The sequence below is a fragment of the Taurulus bubalis genome (genome assembly GCF_910589615.1).
Source record: "Taurulus bubalis genome assembly, chromosome: 5".
Classification (NCBI taxonomy): domain Eukaryota; kingdom Metazoa; phylum Chordata; class Actinopteri; order Perciformes; family Cottidae; genus Taurulus; species Taurulus bubalis.
In genome coordinates this window covers 6,629,278-6,652,745 of record NC_136593.1, presented here as the reverse complement: position 1 = coordinate 6,652,745, position 23,468 = coordinate 6,629,278, and the positions used below count along the sequence as shown (strand labels likewise).

At 43.7% G+C, this 23,468-nt stretch overlaps 1 protein-coding gene across 1 annotated transcript; it reads right to left on the bottom strand.

Moving 5' to 3' along the window:
- Window positions 1–1,287: 1,287 nt before the first annotated feature.
- On the bottom strand, window positions 1,288–18,225 carry LOC306736615 (hematopoietic progenitor cell antigen CD34; the record flags this gene model as incomplete). Its single annotated transcript, XM_079218267.1, has 8 exons — window positions 1,288–1,740; window positions 3,566–3,715; window positions 4,495–4,547; window positions 5,194–5,314; window positions 6,896–6,988; window positions 7,576–7,766; window positions 8,658–8,780; window positions 18,141–18,225. The coding sequence occupies 8 exons, from the start codon at window positions 18,223–18,225 to the stop codon at window positions 1,552–1,554; spliced, it is 1,005 nt and encodes a 334-aa protein (XP_079074393.1). The 3' UTR covers window positions 1,288–1,551.
- Window positions 18,226–23,468: the final 5,243 nt, after the last annotated feature.

Sequence of the window (23,468 nt, the reverse complement as noted above, 5' to 3'; positions counted from 1 at the left end):
TGTGTGTGTGTGGTGGACAACAGATATTTAGTAGCTGGGTTAACTTCAAGGTCTTTGATGCACAATACGCCTGTATACGCTGTATGTTCCTGAGTGAAGCTCTGCATTTTATAACGTGAAAGAAGTATTTTACTGGACCTGGTTTGGAGGATGTTTGATGTATTTAAATGCTTCTGTTCATAAATCGTGTAATCGCAACAGAAGTAAGCTGAAGACAACCCATGAAGATATTGTCAACAATCACAGTTTATGAGTCAGGCACAGGTACTACTAACAGAGAGAGCAGGGCTATTTACACATGCAGTACATTATGAAAGCAGCCAGATGTTCAAAAGAGAAGCCAAAAAAAATATGTACCACTGATCGAAGCATTTTTTTTTATATCAACAAGGAGATAAAGGCGGTCCTGGGAATGCTGAATCTGCTTTATGTTGTATAGAAATATCCTGGCAGTGATTTTGTTTACCAGCTGGGTAAACCTTTTTCTAAAAAAAATGTTTAAAAAATGTTGCTGCTCCTCATCAATCCCAAAGATAGTAGTGGGAGAAGGAAAAGTTTGCATTTGTAAAAACAACAACAACCACACATCTGTATACTGATGTCATTATTAAAATCACCACTATTACAAAAATGGAAATGTACTTTGCAACCTATGCAAATGAACCTTTGACCAAAAGTTAAGTTCATTTTGCTGATCAGTCTAAAGCCTCGAGGTAAATCTAATAGTTTAATAGCTGACATTTCCATGTTTTGAATAGCTTGATGGCGTCATCTCCTACCTCCCAAACAATGCTTGCTATCTTTGTTGCGAGTTGTACGTTGCTAATCGGTTAACAACAGTAACAAGAACTATTTCTTTTTAATTACAGTTTGACAATTTGTTAGAAAATCAGATCTCTGTCAATCACTTCTCGGTTGCCCATCTCACGCTTTAGAGGTCTTAACAAGGTTCAGGCAAAAATAGAGGCTACGAAAAACAAACATTTCACAAATCAAATAGAGAAAAAAAAAAAAACAATTGAGTGAGCGTCAGTTCTTGTTAGAACAATACAAAAAACTGGTCTCCTCTCAACTGCATGGCTTCATGTGGTTCCCTTGCACCACCATTGTGGATTGAAATAATAGATCCTGTGCTGCTGCTTCTTCGGGAATCAGCAGCACGCATTTGGCATTATTTTGGGATTCTACAACGATTGTTACAACTAGACTGAAGTCAGGGCAGCTAACAAATCCCAGTCAGTGCCCTGCTGAGCAGCCTCAGTCCCAAACACAGCACATGTAGGCCCCTTTTTTTGGGCACCGGCAAAGGCCAGTGATCCCAAACTTTTCACATTACAGGCATTGTCAGTATCGTCATCATAGTCACGAGCTTCATCGTCGTTGTCGTCATGGTCCCGAGAGGCGCAGAGGAGGGGGTTCGAACGTATGTGGTGGATTCATGTTGAATTTGTCTCAGTGTGTGGACAGTCTCTGAGGCATCAGAGGATCTTGTGGGTTGGTGTGTCCCGGTGGGGTGATGGGCAGAGCGGGAGGTCGGGGGGTTGTCACCATTCACATCTCCGTGTCGGCCACTGGAGTCTGGGTGGCAGAGTGTCCGTTAGTGGTGGGGGCCGGGTTGGTCCCATTTTCCGGTGGAGACTCGCCGTTGACGGTCGGCTTGTCGAGGGGCTCTTGGGGGAGGGGGGCCACGGACACCAGGGTGTTGGCCTGGTTCTCCTCGTCCACCTGGAAAGATTCGGCCTAAGAGAAGCATGCGGACAACGCTGACGTGAGAGCTCATACAGGTTTAAGATGCACATTTACCACCAACAAGTATAATTTGACTGTACAAATATAACATGCAAACGTGTGTGTGTGTGTGTGTGTGTGTGGATGGTTTTGTGGGCATTGTGCAAATGCACACTTTGCTCATGGGTTTTATTGTTTCCAGCTGTGTACTCAAAGTGTTTGGTTATTGTTTTGCAGTTGGAAGGTTAACAGTATGAATGCATGCATGCTTGTTGTTTTACTTTGCTTCAAGCTGAACGTTTTAACCCAGTGACTTTGTTTAAGTTTTATGAGGTGATTTGTACGTCGGCAGGAACTACGACGATAACATTTGATAAAAAAAGATGCAAAAAAAAGGCAATTCAGCAATCCGTTCCATCCAAACTATCATATGGGTGTGCCGCCATATGTAAACGCTTTAAGAAATGATGTCATGAGATTCAGAGAAGAAAAAAGAAAAAAACTAAAACCATCTGTAGCCCCCTGGCAGAGGATTGATGTAGAAAAAGCTGAAAGCACTCTAAGCTGCTTTGAGTTAAAGGACATAAGAGACCAGTGCGTCCTCCCTTGAGTGAGGAATATCCAAACGTTTGACCTCAAATCCATATGTGCTTTTTATTTATTTTTTCAAATAAACGTCACCATGTTCAATTTCCTCAGTGACCTGGATCTTGTAGAGCCAAATTATCTCATTATACGTAAAGGTGGGAAATGGACTGTTCTTGTAAAGCGCTTTTCTTGTCTTCCGACCACTCAAAGCACTTTTAACACTACTTGTCATCATTCACCCATTCATACACTGATGGCCATGCATTGACCTGCCCATCAGTAGTAACCTTAAAAGATGAGTACAATTATATATGTGATGTGAAACCATAGACTGCATTTAAAAAGTGGACGTAATAAGCGTGATGTCACCCATTGGTTTAGACTCTTTTTTTTTTTTTAATCAGATGTGACAGGATTCAATAACTAAAAAAGACAACTCCCAGACCGGAAAAACCAGGTAGCCACGCCCTAAAGCTTACCTTTATCGCTTCAATGGAACCATAACTTACAAAACAAACATCATGCTGTACTGAAGAAGACTAAAAACTAGTGAGTAAACTCATGTTTACAATGTTTACTGAGGTAATGCATCAAGTGAGAAGTAGGATCATTTTCTCATAGACTTCTATACAATCTGACTTATTTTTACAACCAAAGGAGTCGCCCCCTGATGGCCATTAGAAAGAATGCAAGTTTAAGACACTTTGCATTGACGGGGAATGATTGTGGCTCAGTGGTTAGCATGCCCCTCCTTCAATCAGAGGATTTGTGGTTCGAACCCCGGCTCCGCATGTCAATGTGTCCTTGAGCAAGACACGTAGCCCTTTAAGCCATAGCCCCTAATACTATTTATTGTTTGAGTTGTGTTTAGAGGTTGTACATTATATATTATTGTAGCCCTGATTTTTATGTTTATGTTTTGATACCTAACATGTTTGTTTTTTTGGGGGGGAGGGATTTATACCCTAATTTTTTCTTGATTTTCCTGATATAAAAGGGTCCCCCGATTAGGGGACCCTAGGGCTTAACAGGTTAACCCCTAATTGCTCCCCGTTGCTGTGTCTACGGTGTATAGAGCAAAAATGTAAGCCGCTTTGGATAAAAGTGTCAGGTAAATGTAATGTAATGCATTCACTTTTCAGAACCGGATGTTGCCGCCTGTGTGAAATACAACGTTAACGTTTTGCTATGAAGATAAACCGCGACAGATTTGCGACGCAGTCGGCTTCACCTCTTCTGATCTACTCACCAGTCTGACTCCTTTGGAGTTCTTGCGGTGGGTCTTGAGGTAATAACCCCCTAACAGCAGGGCGGCCAGCAGCAGGCCAGTCAGCAGCAAGGAAACCAGCACCAACTTAGAGTTCTTCCCCCAACGAGGTACCGCCTCCTCCACATCGGTCTGAAAAACAAAAATGAGAACAAAATAACATGAGTCAAGTGTTTTGTTTTGTTTTGTGTCTTTACCAAGTCAAAATGATAGTGCCTCCAGCAAACCAAACAAATCTTCAAACGCTCTGTACAGACTGAATCTGACACGCATGGAAAATGAAATACAATGCATATGTTACGCTGTACGTGTAATTGTTCAGCTGACGGGGCCGGACATCTTCATTATCCGGTTACTATAAAAGCCAGAAAAGAAACAACCCCGCCCAAAGCCTTTCCATAAGGCGAGGATACCTACAGAACTGGCAGTATGGTTGTTTTTTTGTCTGGCTTCACAGCTTTTGTCAAAACAAACAGCCCCCGTGAGCAGACAGCATAACTAAGAGTGACTGTTTGGCTGAAACGCTGGTAAATTACAAATCAGGTTCTTCAGTTTATGTTATTCAGTGTATGCTGGAGTAAAGAGGAAGATGTAGTGTTTGGTGAATGCAAAGAGACGGAGGGGTGTGACAGGCACACCCATAACCCCAGATTGTTCCCTAGGTAGTAGAGACAATGTTTGGCAGCTGACAAGTAGATCGTTTGTGGGCTTTTTGTTTGTCACAGAAACTGAAGTCTGGCAGCCTGAAGGCTTTAGAGAAGTCTACACACAGTGTTTTTATTCTCGAGCACATTATAGTCTACTTTGATTATGAGTCACCCAGCAAATATACAGGATGGTGGCTGAGTCCAGCGGATGTAACATTTTATTGCCGTGTTAATTCCTACAATGCCATCCACATAATACTGTACCTTATCTTTGATGTTGTCATTGTTGAACTTGTCAGCCATGCCTGCAACGTCATCTGCAAATGGGGAAAAAAAACAAGTATTAGTTTTACTCGTGTGTTTACATTTAATTTAGAGAAGTGGAAGCAGATATGTTAACTTAACGGAAACATATAGTGATGACAAAATAAAGTAACTTGGAGTTTTTCAGGTTTGGAGCAGTGGAGCTACTCTTTTAATGTGTGTGTGTGTATATATTTATTGTAATACTGGCTTAGAGGGTATTGATCCAAATTGATATTTAGAAAAGTTACAAAGCATCACCCGGGCTGCTCATCCAATGCTAAAAACACTGAATGTCATCTTATGAGGTGTATCAGTGGCTAAATTAACATGCACACCCATCACTATTTTTCCAAATATGATAATATTGAGATTTAGGCCTTATTCCGAATGGAGCACGTTCCGATTAAGACATGGCCCACGCCGATATCATCCGCATGCCCAAAAGAAAGCTCACATTCCCGGTGGGAAGGAGAACCACACCTACTTTAAAACATGCTGAAAGACTTTGATATCAACAGGTCTGTGGATGTGCACACAATTGCAACGTCGACCTTTTCGAGGAGGCTGTGTCTTTTCCGGAACATGGTCAATGTGCATGCAAATGTAGTCTTTGTGCTTTTGTGTTTTTTTTGGTCATATTAATTCATGGCTACTGACCTTCAACATATTTTCCGGACACAAGGATTTGGTCCGAGTTGTCCTCCTGGTAGAGATCTAGCTTGCAGTCTTCACCGCACAGCTCCTGCAGAACGCTTTCAATCTTCACTTTGGTGTCTTTCTGCAAGATAATAAAATAAAAGATAATTAAGTATTGGACTTTTTTTAATTTATTATTTTAACAGTTCAATCGATCCAATTCTAGATGGCACAACTTGACATTCGACATTGATCTCAAATGATTAGCTCTGTGCAAAACCTCACCGCCTGCCTCCTTGAATCTTCCACTCCCCCTCTAATCCCTTCATCTTCTGTTTCTTCATCTTCCTTCGTCTTTAAGCCAACAAGGGCTATGTGTGCAACATTTCCCCTGATGGAATCTGATCCAAACAGCATAAACTACCACACTGTAGGAGCCCTTGATCCCGTTCCTTGAGTGCACAGATGGCTCGATGTGCGCTGTAGCTGTGGGCAGGACACAGTGACCTTTATCTGGAAATCTTTTGTCTTAAGAAGCTCTTTGTTTGATCTCTGTGTAAAGAAAGCTCAGAAAGCGTCTGTATTTCTTCAGGGAACAAGAGAAGGCGCAATTCCTGTGCCAAGTTCTTGGTAAGTTTCACGGACGAAACATTACAGCCTGCAGCCGTCGGCCAAGAGATGCAGATGTATCTGCTGCCGGAGCACCAGACTTCTTTCCTCAGGCCGACTCCAGCATTAATAATCACGACATGCAGATTTAGGATGTGCCGGTTTGGCACCATCTCTCTCTCACTATGTATGTAAATCAGAATTTGTATATGAATGTATGTATTGTTTGATTTTATTAGGTGCTACAACACTGTGTTCCAAAATGCTAGTAACAAAAGTTTGGTAACTTTTGCAACTTACATTTGCAACAAGCTTTGAAACAGAGTTCGCTTTAGATCTGTTTACTCCAAACGGCTAAATATTGTGTTGAAACAAACCAAGATGAACTTCCATGAAGCGGAACAAACACAAAATTACAATAAAATGGCTGGAATGCGGTTCATTTCTTCTTCTAAGTACACAAGTTATGTGTATGTTTCTGCTTCCAGCTGTTTATGCGTTGTTTAAATGTTAAATAATGCATTGACTGCTTGGGCGGCGTGAGCTGCAATCGCATCTACAGTGGGGGCAGACCTCCACCTCGGCGCTGTGATTCCCTCCGAGCTGTTATCCCGAGACCCTGAAGAGTTTGTGTTTCTGAACACAAACACACCCACGCTGGGCCTTCAGGCTTCTCCATACATCACACACGCTCTGCGGGCGGCGTTGGCGAGCCCACCCACGGTGCTCACCTCGGTTTTTACACGCAACAGTAGTCTCTTGGACTTTCCTCCCCTGCGTGAGACGAAGATGTTGAAAAAGGGATGGACGCTGATTTATGTGCATTGGAGCAACAGTCGCCTGGCTCTTAAATAGGGAAGCATGTCCTGCTGAGCTGAAGGCCAACTGGGACGGTTTTCCTCTCTCGTGCAGTTTGTTGCTTTGTGCGTTATCGTGCATGAATATTTTGCACCCCAGCAGGAATCGTATGGCATCTGTATCGTCAAAAGCAACTGAAATATCGTCTTTTTTTGAGTGCAAATACACTTTCTCTTTGTCTTTCTGTTCTGCCACACAAAACAGACTTATACTCAACCTACACCAGTAGATACACAAGCACGTTTTCTGGACTTACACAGTTGGAGGAGGCCTTGAGTCTTAGATTGACTGCGTTTTTGTCCTGGACGGCCTCTTTGCTGACACAGACGACGTCATCCTGTGGCACCAGCTGCAGAGAGAAACCCAAAACTCCTTTTGTTATCCCAGGACTTAGCCCGTCTCACCGTGTCGCTCATGGCTGATGTTTGTCCTCGTTGGCCGACGCCTTCACCATGTTACAGTACACTGTGTGGTGAACACTCTCTCTATTGTAAGCATTTTATTCAATGTTGTTTTAATTCCAAGTGTGTACCTAAAGCGCAGCATGTATAACACAATTGTTTTATCATGTCAGAAACACACACAAAAGTCAAATCAGTCTCACTGGCTTATGAAAATATAACATTTTTTTCTTCTGCAAAAACTACAATCACTCTTCCTTAGAGAAGAACGTTTGCAAATAGTGTCATACGTCATTTAAAAGATTTAAAACTTTGATGCAAAAAGGGTGCCCCAACAAAAATAGTAATGAATGATGTCAAGTATAAATGCTAACATTTTTCTGGTATTTGATTGTTATTCTGTGCTCTTTATTTAAAAAAATAACTGACTTTAAAGCAGAGGTCGTCTTTTTGTCGACCCCACAGATACAGCTAGACTGCGTATCACAAGCAGCACCCTCATATCTGCATGACGTCATGAGCCGTCTTATCTTACCCGTGGGATGTTGTTGGGGCCGTCGCCTCTGGCAGGCAGCGGTGCCGGGGTCACTGTGTTGACGTGAACCTCGGCTGTGACCCCCGTTCCCTCGCCAGCTGCCTGGTTGTGATGGAGTCCGGCCTCTTCTGTCGCCGTCACTGCTGCTGTGGTCGCTTCAGTCGCTTCAGTCTCTTCAGTCTCTTCAGTCGCTTCAGTCAGAGAGACAATGGTCGGGAAAACCACAATTTGTGGATCAAGGGGCTCTGCAAACGCAATTCAACTTAAACTGTCAATCTGTTAGATATTAAAACGACACATACTTGGTCAGAGGTTGATAGATATGACTCATGCAACCCAGGGCCTGAATTACACTTTAAGTGTTGCTTCATCAACTCTTTCTCCGTGAAGCTTGATGTTGATGTTTGTGTTTATATTCGTTTTATATATATATAGTTAGATAATGATGTGTGTTTAAACATTAAGTACATTATTTAATGTGTTCTTTAAGTTATAGAAAGGAGGAGGGCCTTATAACTGTTTACTTCTCCTTTTCGAAAACATATATTTATTAATTAAATTTAGAATTTGCTGCATATGTTTACTCTTCATGTCATTGGTTATTCTTTTGTTTTCTTATTATTTGTTGTATGTACGAATTAAAATCAACGCATGTTGACCACATGTTCTATGGTATTGAATCAATCAGGCTTCTACAGAAGAACTGATTATTTAGGATTATTTATGTATTCTTCTCTTTGATCAAGTTGCTGTTGCTCTGGCCTGTTTTTCCCCTTTTGTCTCTGCAGTATAATATAATATCTTTCAGATGACGATACATTAAATTTGATGGTGTTCCTAAAGCATGAACTCTATTGGGAGGGACACGCGGTTGGGCGTGGCTGTTTCCAGAGGAACGCTCTGAGGTTTTAATTCATTCAGTCTGTAAAGTTAATTCAGTCACAAGATGTGAAAGCGCCCACGCAGAGACCGTCAAACACGTTGATAGTGACATTGAATTACGTAGTTTCCTCGGATGTGATATCGAGTGCGTTCACAAAAGCATTTCTAGAAATGAATGCTAGTGAGTGAGTGTTTCTCACCAGCAGTTCCGGTCATCCCTGGCGTCATGTCTCCTCGTATGTATGCCTCTGGCGCCAGAGTCGGCTCCGTCTCTGTGACGGCGCCCTGCGTGGCGGTGACGTCGTCCTGAGCCGTGACTCCTGCTGTAAAACCAGAAAAGGGATTAATGTCACTTTTTTTCTCAATTTTTCTCGATAATTTGAAGGTGATAATGCCACTCTTTGCTCCCTTTCATCAGCTCTTTTATCGGCTTCCTGTGTGCACAGTAACAACCGACTCTCAGGGTGTGACTTCCACATCTGTAACCCTCAGCACCCGAGAAACTGTCTGCAATTAATAACTCGGGGGTGGAATGTTTCACCTCCTCGGCCTGAGCAAATAAACCGACCCTCGGTACAACATCCCGAAAGCTCTGACCTCCTGTTCCTCCTCTGGGACGAGCTTCTCAACAAACACGGCGTTAGCTAGACATACAATGGACATGTGGCGAACAGTTGAACATGTTCCTTATCATAAGGAAGTGCTGCAAACCAGAAGGGTTCACACGAAACAGATTGATGTTTAAATGCACTTCTGTGTCTGTCTGTCTGCTATGTGGTGTAAAAAAAAACATCTGTTGCCTTTCTATGCAATTGTGGCAATAACTAATAATGTACATTTGATACAGTTGGGCTTCTCCTGTGTGTTTCTGGGCAATCTGCACGTCACTGGCTCTAAATGGTGGCAAGATGTAAATGCATTTTATATAATGATGTTAGTAACTTGCACACGTGTACCAAAGTGGACTTTCTATGTTCAGCGATGATGTTTTCCCATTTTCTAATTCCAGCCCCCTCGAGTCCCGACATTCGGGAAGAATCTGAGGTATTATCCCGCGTCACCGCAGTGTACGATAGTTCTGCTGCCATGATTTGATAACGTTGTAATATGAGGTAGTAGCTTGTGGGTCAGATGATTTGGTAGTGCTCGCCGGTGAGCTATCGTAACGTCAATTATCCGGAATGCATGAGCTCATTCAGTGTGTGTGTGTGTGTGTGTGTGTGTGTGTGAGAGAGCTCACAGTGAGATCTCTTTGTGTCCCTCGAGGCTCTACGGGGATGGAAGGCTAGTCAAAGGGTCTTTATCGCAGTAGATAACGGATGTGCTCAGACCCATGGATCACGATGTCTTTACTTTGAAATGCAATCTTCCTCCCTCTGAGGTTTTGTCAAAGAGTCCCCGTGCTCACAGTGACTCACTTTTAGGTCGGGCAAGAATAGGGATATACAAAAAATAAGTTAAATAAATATGTCAATGTGAGTGGAATGATTTTCCATCTACCCCGTTGAACCGTGCTGACGCTTTAAGTTAAACGCGCTGCTGGAAGTTGCCAAGTAATGATGCCATTGAAAACATCACTTTTTTCCAATTTTTTTAATTATGTAATAGGCCATTATACCAGTTTCCATTTTCAGGGATCTGCTTGACTTTGGGGACGGAGTGCTTGATAAATTGCAGCACTAAATCAAAGTCTTGATAGGATATTTCTGGTCGGGCTCCTGCAGCTGTGAATTATTCCACCTGCAAAATTTATATTAACCTGGATAACTTTCAGGGCACGATTAATTCTCTGAGCAAATTAGTAATAAAAAAAAAGCTACCACACCCTGCAGTCACTAAGCTAATGAGCTGAGGCCTTTTATCGCTCTAATTTGACTAGGTCACATTACAAGGGTAGCTTTCAGGAGTCTAACCATAATACCCAGCATGCATTCCTTTTAACCCTGATTTCCCTCTCTCTGTCTAACAACAACAGCATTACCTCACTCTCAAAACATTCCCTTAATGCCTCACCTCTGCAGATCTCATTACATCTCACTCTCTCTCGCCGTGTGACTCCTCGCTGGTTGCCAGGTTGAGTTTGTGATTGATTTCAGGTTTGCTGCCCCCTGTTGAACTAGAACTTACTGCCACTCGTACTCCATTTAATTAATGGTTTTGATCTCACCTTGCATAGACTGTATATTATGTGACTGTAAAGCATTAGCTTAAATCTAACACAAAATATAAGATCTTCATATAGTACTTTTAAAATATGTTTAGAACACACTAATATGTTTTACCATTACCAAATTGCAGGTATTCTCAACAGTTAATTGGATGGTTTGACATCTATTCTGTATTTTTACATGAATATTTTCTTTTTGTTTACATTAGTTACATTTTACACTATAACAAAATCGTTCCTCATTCACTTTATTCTCCTCCTTCTGCCTTCATTGTGCAGCACTAGTTGTTTTTCCCCTCTGCTGCACATATATACAGTCTCCTCTCGGCCGTCTGCAGTCACCACTTCACACATCCGTCCCGTATACTGTATATTCACACAGTGGTGGCACTGTGACACCACACATGGCCACGGACTTCCTGAGCTAAATAAGTGTGACAGGCAGTTGCCACAAGTACAGAGTAAACGCCGGATGTGCTGTCATAGCAGGTGGGGCAGGAATCTCTGAGGTCTTCTGGCATGCTTAGTGCGCGCAACTGTCCACCGCAGCTGTCTGTCATACTGTGCCTGTGCAGGGGAAATAAGTCAACACTTTGTTCAAATAGATGAGGAAACCCACCAGAGTCACTGAGTGGTTTTGCACTCTCCTTCCTTGTTGCAAACCTACAATAAAGGACAAGAAAGCTTTCTCTCTTGCAGACATGCTCAAGTTTCAACTGTCTCCAGTTTACCATTAGGAGCATTAGCGTGGGCGTGGACCGGCGTCAGGTCAAGGACTCCCTAACCTTGTTAAGCCCGTCTATCTGCAGCTTGTAGCCTACAGCTGCCGTCCCTCACCCGTCTCTGTGTGGTCTGACTGTTTGTTTTGCCGGAAAGGATGAGGTTCCAAATGGGTGAGACGGTCGTGCATAAATCAGGTTTTCTCTTGAAACGGTGACACAAGCGGGAGTGTGAGAGAGCAGAGGCTGAAATGTGTTGGTACAGCTCTGTGATCACTTTCCACCGTCAGGTGATTTGTAGCGGACTGAAAGGGGTGAAAATCTGTCAGCGTATATAAAAGAAAAGTCTGAAGATTGATGTTGCGGCTCATGGTTCTGTTTAGTTTTTCAGTTACAGTTTGTGGTTTTTTTTGGAGAAGATTCTGATGGGACATTGGGGAGGTATTGTGGTGAGTGGCTGGAAATCCATCTGCTTGTCCATTTTTTTTTTTATATATATATATGGAAAAAAAACACAATGGAACTTGCATTGATTTCCCCTGTTTTGAGGACCCGAGCACACTTGTAAAACATTTTCATGAAGCAAAACATGTTTGTTTGGTTTCAGACACAATAACACACGGCCTGTTTTCTATTTATTTTTCATGCAACGCCGGCAATAAACAGGTCTCTGACCAGTCGTCACTCATCACACACAAACAAACTCCCCTGACAGACCAGAGCCCAGATGGCAGGAAACCTCTGCACGTAATTGCCACTTATGCCCAACAGAAACAACGGGATCTGAGTGGCCGCCTTTTTCATTGTTTGGTTTTCATTGTAGAACTAAAAGCGTCAAGTCTGCTTATTAATAAAAAAAAATGTAAGGCTCGTTACACAACCAGGAAATCTTGCTATTGTGCTAACCTTCATTCACAGGAACTGCAACTACGAGCAGCTTTCTTGTGAAATGTAACCTTGACCTGTTCCTTTTTGTCACTGATACAGCGGTGTTTGCTGCTCCCTGTGTGCGGTCGGCACACTTCCTGACGCCGTGACCCCTGAACCCATCACCGCCCCGCCGGCCTCCACTAGCGCGCTCAAACGGAGCCGAAGCTAAAGGTGATTATTTGCAGATTTTTTGCGCCGACCATTCCACTAGCACACACTGTACGTGAGAGACGCCCCTTCGCCTCGCATCACCGCACATGCTCACACAGACTCGCTCCCCTCTTTTTGTGCAATGATAGCAGCCACGATGTCACTCATCAGCCCTGTGTCTAGCTTATCATTGCACAAATATGACAAACCTAATCAGCCCTGACTCCGTCTGTTGTGCGGCCGGGGTTCTGACTTCATTGCTCGCTTGAATATCTTCCCACCAGATTGCCCCCTGAGTGACGGCTGCGGTCTTGAACTGCTCCGCCCCCCCCCTCACAACATCTCCTGGGACTCTGGGTGGAGGAATGTGGCCGGCTTCAGAAGAAGACAAGCCTTCAGCTCAACGCCCTCCCTCCCAACTCTCGCTGTCTGCTCGCCCTCTCCTAGTCACGCACAGCTAATCCCAGGCATCTACCGAGGTGAGATGTAGGCTCCAGCCGGCACCCCTCCCACATCGTATAGTGTAATGTAAAGCAACATGCCAAGAGCCATATGGCAACAGCTCATTTATCTACCGTGGCCCTAGGAAGCTTTGCTTGCTGTATGTAATGTCAACACAAGTTCCACATGAAGACGCAGGTCTACTTCTTTGCATAACTTTGCATTAATGCCTCATAATGACTTTGAGAATTGACTCTACAAAAAACTTCACTGCCCAGATTTGTTCTACTTCCTCTACTTGACAGAGAGGTTTTCACGTTGAGTTTCATTGATTCAAATGTAAAATGTTGTGCAACTCTGCACACCCTCTTCTAAACGCAGCCATTGCACCCATACATCTCTGAGTACTGTACATCTTTCACTGTGCACCCTCTATTGTGGGTCTTAAGGCCTTTACACACCAGGGACGTGAGGAACAATGGGCACGCCTTCAAATGTTGTTATGCATTTAGGGCTTTTATTGTGAAAGGCAGGAACGGAAGGAGTGGATCTGGTCAGAGTTATAAAGTTTCCTGGTTTCGGACAACAGAGTTTTCACGTTGTGGTTTCATATATACAGGCGCAACTCAAACCTTAAAGTGTTCACGACAAATACCGTTCAGAAAAAAACCACATTGACTTGCAAATGAATTGCACAAACATGAACCATCTGTTGGATGTTTTATATTAGTAGACCCTCCCGAGGCTCGCAGCCTGGTTTCCAGAGACCTGAGCTACATGTTCATAAGGGACAGACCCCCAAAAAATGTGGCCTTATACCCTCGGGGGCCCCTCGGCCTCTACCTGCCTCTGCTGTGCTGTGTAAAGGGGCGCAGTGAGGTGATAATGGTGATAATGGTCTGCACACGACGGCGAACCACACAATCACAAGGACGGAGGTTCTACTAGCACCTTTGCCACCACGCGGTAGTTACCACGTGCAAAAGTCTTTTCACTGGGAATTAAACCATATAGTTAATAAGTCTGCAGCTTTGACCAGCGCCATGACCAACGTTCTGCTTTCAAAGCTGAACGTAGATGTCCGAACTGTTTTGACTGAGTGCGTGAGAGTCTGTCCAGCCGAGACAGCTTCTATAAACATTCTCAAGACATATGGCCTCCTCCTTTCTCTCTGGGTTCCCTATCCTGCAAATGTTCCCTATGTATCTGTCTAGAATATGCGGTACGTATACATTTCTAGTACATTATTGATTGAGTGGGATCTGTGGGAAAAGGCTTAGACTCTGGGACTTTAATGCAGGGTTTATGTGTAAACCATTAACTTTTTTCAGAGTACGATTTTGAAATGGTAATTAAAGTGTAGGTGTTCTTTAAATGTGACGGTGTGCCCTCTCTGCAGTGTGACACATAACATGCTATTATTTCAGCAATTCTGAGCGATACAAACATTGCCGAATTGAACCGCCATTAAGTGTAATTTTCCCTCCACTGCTGCCTCTGGACCTGCCTCAAATTTGCACTGTCAAATTACCCCTTTAGAGGATCTCTGACATCACTCTAGCATCCATTGGATAGAAATCTGACCCGGGAGCACACGCCCCCTCCGCTGCACCGCTCCCAGTCCCGCTCACATCTCAACAAGGATTTTTAAAGTAGAGGATGGGAGGCAAAACGATGAGTGTAATCATTTTAAAATACCTTTCAATAGCTCCCATAATTACACTAGGATTTAAACTATAATTTTCTTAATGTTCTCAAAATGCACTATAAACAAGGGGCCGGTTCACTTTCTTTCAGTTGAAGCTCCAGCCGTCAATTTAGAAATTGAAACTGTTTGTGCAATATCAATGTTTTTTCTTGGATAGTGTAGCTCCATATGTGGTTTTCTCTTTGAATGAAAGCATTAATCACTGCATGTTTTCCCTAATAAGGAGTGTTTTTGTCATTTTTATATCGCAAGTCATATCTTAAACCCTCTGAATTTGAGAGAGCGTGCAGAGGAATGTGACATTGGAGCTCAGTCCCTTATGGTTAAACATGCTCTGCAACTCGACCCGCTTTGAAACAACAGACCGCTGACCCCGCTATCATGCCCCCCCCCCCATCAACACCCCCCCCTCATCCCCCACCCCATCCTCCCCTGTCGTTCCTGTCACAGCGATTAATAGCAGAAGGCGGCCCATTCTTCTCTCTTGGCAGAAAAGCAACTGGATCTCATGGTTTCAATCAGGCCCGTGGAAGCAGCACTGACTTCACCCAGCGCTGCCCAGCTGCAGCACCCGGCCCGGCCCCGAGGCCCCCGAGGCCACTGCAGCCCCCTTATCGAGAGCATGACGCCCGCTTCTAGGGACCACAATCAGGAAACATGACATCTGCTTTCAATTGGGAGCATTATAACCCCCTTCCTCTTCCTCCTCCTTACACGGTCTCTCACAATTTGCCCGCTACAGTTTCACTGCCTTGTGCATTTACCTTGAATGAGCCCGTCTGGTTTTGAGTGTGTGCAGGTAGACTGTTGGGGGGATCCTGTTGCAGAGTGAAGCAGATCTGGGCGTCACCGGCTCAGAGGCTCAACATTGATTTTGTCCAGAAAGAACACGTGACGAACTATATCTTTAAAAAAAAAAGATCTACCAGAGTAATTACTTCCACACACATCCATCGTGAAAAACAACCATCACAGGCCATTAAGACGTGAACTAGAGTGCACGCTTTTAAAGCGTCAGCGTTTTTTCTTTAAAGTGTGTGTTAGTCATCTTGAATCCCCCTTTTTGCGTGTCTTCCATTTCTAGATCCGGGCACGAACCGGCACCTTCTGGTCGTTTGATAAAGCAGCTTGCTTGGCTGTGACATGCAGGCGCGTGCATTTGAATGCGCGGCGGGTAAATCAAGTGTTTTTTTAAAGTACAGAGGCTGGAACGAGTTCAAGGCCGCTGAGAGCGGGATGGAAAAAGCAGCCGTTTCTCCTATTAAGAGGACCGGATGAAACACACCTTCCCCTGTGAGTGAGCATCTTGTGTGTATGAGCGTGTTTGTGTGCGCGCCCAGATGTCGACCACTTGACACTGGCATTTTGGACTTGGCTCTCACTCTGTGCTACTTTCTTCACGGGAGGATTGAACGCTGCGTTGTTGACATTGGCTCTTCTGATTCTTTGGTTGCGTCCGTTACTTCTATCGGTACTCTGTAAACAATGATTTACATAATTAAAGGCCCCGAGGGACGGCACCGCGATCGGGCGGTTGCTATAGAGAGCATCCTAAAATAAAAAACACTTCACAGCTCAGGCGGAGCTTAAACTGCATTACAGTAATTGTTTCATGAGTGCAGTTTTCAGAAATCCTCCGGGGCGCGAGACATTCCAGTCATTGTGACAGACAACAAAGTAAATGTGAGCGTCTCTCGGTCCCCTCCTCTTGCTGATTTCCCAAAAGATGTCTGCTAATCATTCCCAACAGGGTTTGTTTTACTCCCCAGTGTTTCTGTCTCCTGTTTAGACCCCCCCTCCTTCTCCTTCTCCTTCTCCTCCAGGTTGTCGGGGTAACAGTTACGCTCCCGGACATCTGTGAATCCGCTCTGACCTCATCACAGTGAACTTGTACAGTAAGCCCGTCTTTCCCTCCACTTGCCTAACTCTTCCCTCCTCCCATCTCCTGTCAGGAGACAGGTGGTTTAACCCGTCTGTGAAATATTGTTTGACATAGGATGTCTTCGCTGTGTTTCCCATCTGTATTCCATCGGATATCTGCTCCATTTTATGTATTGTTTATGCAGTTTGTCACGTCTTTTGAGTTACTTTATGATAAACATTGCATTTCTTTTTTTTTCTCCTCAAAAGCAGATTATACGTTTCGGCGCCTCTGGTTCAGGATCTATAGGTTGAAATCATGTCCGAGGCGGTTTCATTTTCCAAAGCACATGCAGATGCCTCTCATGGCCGATGATCTCATTCCCATATGAGCGACATCCCATGAACAAGACAGCAGGTTTGAATTAAGCAATTTGGTGTGTGTGGTTCATTTCCAGCCACAACAGAGAGCAATGCAGATGATCCTATAGCTTTAGATCATTTCTCAGCTCCATCTTTTCTGGCATCTTACTTTGGGTTTACTTTGAGTTGAACTTGTCCACCACTCAAGGCTCATCTGTCTAAAAAGTTTCACAGATAATTCTTTTCACCACATGACACATCTCTTAATGTTCTCCCTGTCTCTGCAGGCAATTAATGGAGGACAGATTGCTCTTCAGCTCAAAGCTTTAGCAAGTACTTGAGCAGTATTTTTACTTTTGGAAAAACAGAAAAAGTGTTCTAAAGTGTACTCAATTTAAAATGAGCTTGGGGCAAACTATTTAAAAAGTTGGAAAGAAGCTGCAGGTTTTTGGAGAAAGTTCAAAGTGACTTCATTGTTCAGAAATGTGGTGATATCAGAAGCCGGGCCTGAATTTTAATTGGCCACACCCTACTAATTGATACGACGTTGATAGTCTTCATACGGACACCAGATGAAGTTGTTCCATTCCAAATAAACTTGGTCCTTGCTGCACACAGAGCTCAGCCACATGTCGCCTTGACTGATAGTTTAACAGCATCAGCTCTCCCCGACGCCTCAATAAAGCTCCCTCTATATCTGCACAACCCCATTTGAAACGCACATTAACAACCAAACTTCTCACACCCTCCCCTCAGACACGCTTCAACCGGCCTCACATTACAAGACTAAATATAAATACACACATTTCTCAAAGTCCTTGAAGATCGTGGGAATCGGGTCAATGAAATAGCGAGCATAGCGCCGGAGGAAGGTTCACAAATAGTTTGTTTAAAATAGAACGATAAAAGAGGGAGTTCTATTTCGGCAGGATGTTGTAAAAGTTCAGAATAGAGATCCGGACTTCAATTCATCATTTCAGACTTGGCTGTGCCTCCACATAATTAAAACCCTTCCCTCTAAAAAAGATGATCCCTTTGTTTGCCAAAGCACTCCAAAGTAATGTTTTCTGTGTCTGTAAGGAAAAACCATATGTATGAAACCCGTAAAAAAAAAAAGCCTCACATTTATTTTCAGTGCTGAAATGGTATGTTTGCATTCCAGAGAGAGTAAAATAAAGTTGTAGGGTTAAAACCTGGATTCAACTCAAAGGCCATTCAAACAAACACTCCTCCAGCCCGACTCCACCCCTCCTGGCCCGCCCTCTCCCCCATGGATGGCCACAGCACCACAAAAAGTTGACCCCCTTTGCATTGTTTTGTCCTTACATTTTGTTTTACTACTCACCGTTTAGGAGCGAGGCGATGAGAAGCAACGCCAGTGCCAACGTTTGGCAGGGCCCGCTGGGTCTCTGTGCAGATGATGCTGCCATTCTCGTCCTGAGCGCGCACACGTCCGTCGGGTGGGAGTGAAAATGCAGGAGAAAGAAAAAAAAAAGGGTGAAGCTGGGCTGAGCTCGAGCAGTTAAGGGTTTCCTCTTACCCAGAGCGGGACAGGGTGGATAAAGCACCACTTGTGTTCTGTCAGTTTTTATATAGCCCCCCGTCCCTCCCTCCTCTTCCTCCTCCTCCTCCCCTACTGAGGCCCAGCCCTACACCCCCGACTTTAACCCTTCCTCTGTGCCCCCACCCATCTCCAAGAAGCAAGGCAGATGGAGGGAAGGAGGAGAATGGGGTCTTGTTGGGGATGTTGTGTGCTTTTTTTTAAAAAGTTGCAGCATTCTTGAGATACCGATCAATATATCGATTTAACGGACCGCCTGAGTGCTTGAGCCCCCCCGTGACGAGGCCGCAGCATGTGTGTGTGTTTGTGTGTGTGTTGATCAGCACTCTTTACTTCATCCTTTTGGTCGCCGTGTCTGCCCGAGCATGTGAAACCCCCAGTCTGGCCCGGGAGCAGTAATCCACCGCACAATGAAAGGTGACAGTCGACAATAGGGTGGCACTCTGGTCCTTATTGAGCTTATAGAGATAGACCGCGGAGCAGAATATCATGCTCGAAACAAAAGTGCAACCCACTGTTATGCTAATGGGATTAATCCATGTCAGCGGCCCGAAGCCCCCACCACTCAGCACCGCCATCAATCAACAACGGCCGTCCCAGTAGTGAAGACACCACAGGATCCGCTGAAACCTTTCACACTTCCACAGAGTCCTGAAAGCACCCATCCCCCCCCCACCACACACACCCCCAATTGCAATTTGGGGATCTTTACTTTGTGTTACCTCTTTTGCTAGCTTGTTCTCATGCTCTCTGTGAATCGCACATCTGGAACCACTGGCGAAGGTATGCTAAATGACTTGTTAAAAAAAAGAGGAGAGAGAGAGAGAGAGAGAGAAAAGAAGCCCCACCCTGCCAGACAAAGAAATGAGTGGCAACAACAGCGAGTCGAGTAAACTGCTACATGCATGAGAAATGCTCTTGTAATTTGATACCACCAGTCCCAGTGCCCATATAGTCCCCTTGTCCCTGTTTTTGGCCCCGTCCTCCCCGTCCCCCGTCCCCCATCACCCCATTTCCTCTGTCTTACACCCCCCTTTCCTTCTTGCCAGACTACTATCAAACATTCAGCTTAAGCAGCAGGGTGTTGAGGTGGGTAATCGGCCCCTCACTGTGTCTCAAGATGAGCTTTGCTGAAAACCCTTAACTGAATAATCAGTTGTGTGCCCATTACTGCAGCCACAGCTGGATAGCAGCGGCCATGTCACCCCAGTAAAACCTTCATTAGAGTGTTAGCGATTAAGTATTTCTGCTACTTGAGTCAGGACGTTCTGTCACAAGGCAGAAGGGACCGAATAGTCATTTTACCCTCAACAGCAGGACAGACACATTTCATTTTTCATTTTTCCTCCAGTATATTTTTCCTTGACCCTCTCTTACGAGGACCCAAGTGCTCTCATCTTCGTATTCTTTCGTGACAATGTGTTTTAAATTCTATATAATTTCTTCGTAAATTGTGTAGGTGATCATAAATCTTTGCGTGCAAGTACAGCCAGAACTCCTTTACCCTCCATTGTTAGACACCCGACAAAGGAAGACGTACGTAAGGAAGGAAGTCTCCTTTGTGACAGAGTTTGGTCTGAAGTGTCACAGAGCAGCTCGTCATAGTCACAGATCAGGAAACCAACACAGACGGCAAATGCATTCCTTACAAAACACAAATCTGGAAGACATTTCTACTGCTGGCATCCTATGATTTAAGGCCTATAGGCCCGGCCTCCTACGGCTTTATTTGTTTATAGTATGTTGACTGTTCTGCACATCTGTTGCAGCTTATGGAGTTAAAAAACATTGCCTCCATTTTCCTTTTTTAGCTTCTGCACAGTGTGTCTTCGGTAACAGTGCATTGCAATCATCATATATCTGCTGGTGTTGTCGAGGAGTTCTGACAGCAGAACGTGTTTTTGGTTGAGCTTGCCAGCACGCTTTAACCAGATTTGAGTGTTAAATGTTTTCTGAAACGTGTGATGGAGTGTCTCAAGAGAATATAGGCAACCGGAGTCAATATAAAAAAAGAAGTTTTTTTTGTACTTTCTCACTACGAGTCCCCTTTAGAGTTACCCTATACTTTACAGACACATTTCTTTAAAAATGTTCTTTTACTTTTCTGTTTTACAGTCAAATAGTATTAATTCAGACACGCACGTCTGTGTTTGATCTCAAACCGAAACCACACAACAAAAGCTTATTGTCAATATTTAGCGTTGAACCTTTGATGACAAACTGCTAAAATAAACACATTGATGCTACAACCTGTTTTCAGAGAGCATTTCAGAAAGCACTAAGCGGTTAATCCAGGGCATCAGTTAGACTCCATCATTTAGTTGATTGGTTTCTTAAAGCTGGAGTCAGTAACATTGGGGAAACCAGCAACAGTACGCAAACATAAATAACTATATTAATAAACACATCCCTATGAAGCTAGCTAGTAGCACTTGCTCCAAGAGCGACTAAATCTAGCAGGAAAGTCGCCAAGTCTGCAACACATCCTCTCTTCAGCCTCCCTTCAAAGCCATTTCCCCCCAAATCATCATCATGAACATAAACCATGAACAAGGCTGTTGTTGGTACTCACAGCTGTAGAGCTAGCAGCTTGTGGTGACTGGCAATCAGTGCGATGAGGAAGATAGACAGGGTTGGGAATGTACTTTTTTGAAACAGATTTTTTGTAATATTTGTTGAAATTATTATTACATCCCGACAGTCCAATGAAGAGAAAACAGTCCTGAATCTAAGTGAAATGATTGGATGGCCTATACCTCCAGGCAGTATGAATAAAAACATTTAAAAAAAAACCTTTAATTATCACATCCCCGGTCATATTGTGCAACTATTTAACAATACATGCAAAAATAAATACAAAAATATCAATTTCCTTGTAATCATCTTTTCTTCCTGTGAAACAAAACATGGTGTGTGCTAAAATAAGATAGAAAAAAACAATTTCAACCAATAATATCGCATGATATCCATCCTTCCATTTATTAATAGTGACAAGGGAGGCGTTTGTAGCTCTGCCCACTTTTAAGCAGCCCAATCAAATGGGAAGGATTTGATATAAGTCCTTCTTGTAGCTGTTCTTAAGCACCCACAGTTTAAATAATAATGAGCCACGGCATTACTTTCTGGGTTAAAACTTGTCAAACGGTGCTGATGAAACAGTCTGGCTTCAATCTGACTGTAATACATCACTTCTTGGATGTGTTTTAGGCAAAAGGTCACTGGTGATTTATCCAAGCAGTCTTATTTTTGTGGTAATGGAAGTTTCAGCTGCTAATTGGACACCCCGAGGATCACTGAGGCTTGGCTGATGAATCAGTATAGGCTCCTTTAAATGGCAGATCCCCCTCACTAACTGGAGAGCTAATTAGATGAATATGTCATAGATTATATTCTCTGAAGACTTCTGTGTTTCTTTCTATTTTCATTTTTTTTTTGTTCCACATAACTTACAGTCGTACAGTTAATTGTAAGTTAATTATCTTGTAAGAGACAGCGACTTTTGTTTGGAACTCTATTTTTAAAATGCGTGTCTTCAAAATGCAGCTATTTATTCCTGTCTGAGAGCAAGAGTTCACCAGCAGAGCCCCGGGCAGAGCGTTGAACAGGAAGTTGTAAAACCGGCGACTCCGCTAATGTGACGATCTTTTGTGGGAAGACAATCCCTCTGCCCCCTGTTCATAGTTAACAATTTAACTTCAAAGATTCATTGTTCTGTTTTGACTTCAGGAAAACACAAAAAGACCAATTGACCCGTTGCTAGGCCCCGCCCCCTTTGAGCCCACACTGCCACTAACTTAATTACTATTATCTATCTTTTGTAGAAACAAAAAGTGAAATTTCAGAAAGAAACAGACTGAAGAGTCTACAATATGTGTTTGAAGGACGACAGCAGAGAAAACGGGTAAAAAAAGATAGAAGCTAAATACAGATCACAGTGTGAAAGGGAACCGCCACATCACCTGGAACCCGGCACAGAAGACAATGAAAATTAAGGAACAACACTGTTCCGGGAAAACGTGATGTGCTAATGTATGCATGTTAGCTCCACAGGTTTTATCTAGAAACGTAACATTTGAGAAACTTATATATATATATATATATATATATATATATATATATATATATATTTATAAAATACAAAAGTCAATGAAAGTCTATGGAGCAGAGCCGGATAGATGTCGGACCCTGGTCGAGACTGCTACGCTACGATTGGAATGGCCAATTGACATGCTTTGCTAAATTATTATTATAAAGTCCTCATCGAAAGGGTCTTCTGAACTTAATTTTGGTTAGTATATTTGTAGAAGCATTTGCAGACACACACGGTCACAGAAAGCACAGACGCGTTGTTCTGCACATTTTGTGGCGCTTTGAAAATAGGTGCCATAAATCCCACAAAGGGAGCCTGTGTTGAAGTGATTTCATGAGCGCAGGAGAGGGAGGCTGAGGAGGAGGGAAAGTGAAGGGGGGGGGAGGAGGAAGAGGAGTGGGAGGGGATTTTCATTTCAAACTGCAGCAAATGTTGACCGTTACCTCTCTGGGCTGTGCCGCGAGGTCTCTGCCCTGCGAGTGAGCGGGAAAGCAGACAAAAGAAAGTGGAAAAGAGAGGAAGTGCTGTGTTGATGGAGTCACTTCTTCCCAAAACAAAAATGTGTCGAGGGTCGTCCCCGGTGTGGGTTTCTCTTCACGGTCTCGGAGTGCAATCTGTGGTCTGCAGTGGTCTGTGTCAGGACCTACAGGAGCACCACATGGCCCTGCAGATGACACACACACACACACACACACACACACACACACACACACACACACACACACACACACACACACACACACACACACACACACACATATCCCCTCAAGTCAGCAGTGCTGAAACAGACACCTTTTGTCACTGACACTTACCCTTTGCCCTTTTCCTACATCACATTTTCACAGTCTCTCTCTCTCTCTCTCTCTCTCTCTCTCTCTCTCTCTCTCTCTCTCTCTCTTTCTCTCTTTGTTTCTCTCTCTATCTCTCTCTCTCTCATATATATATCCCAGTTCATGCTCAAAAGTGATTCTGTCTCAGTTTCCAAGTCATGTGTGTGACGATAACTTTAGCCAGAAGATGGC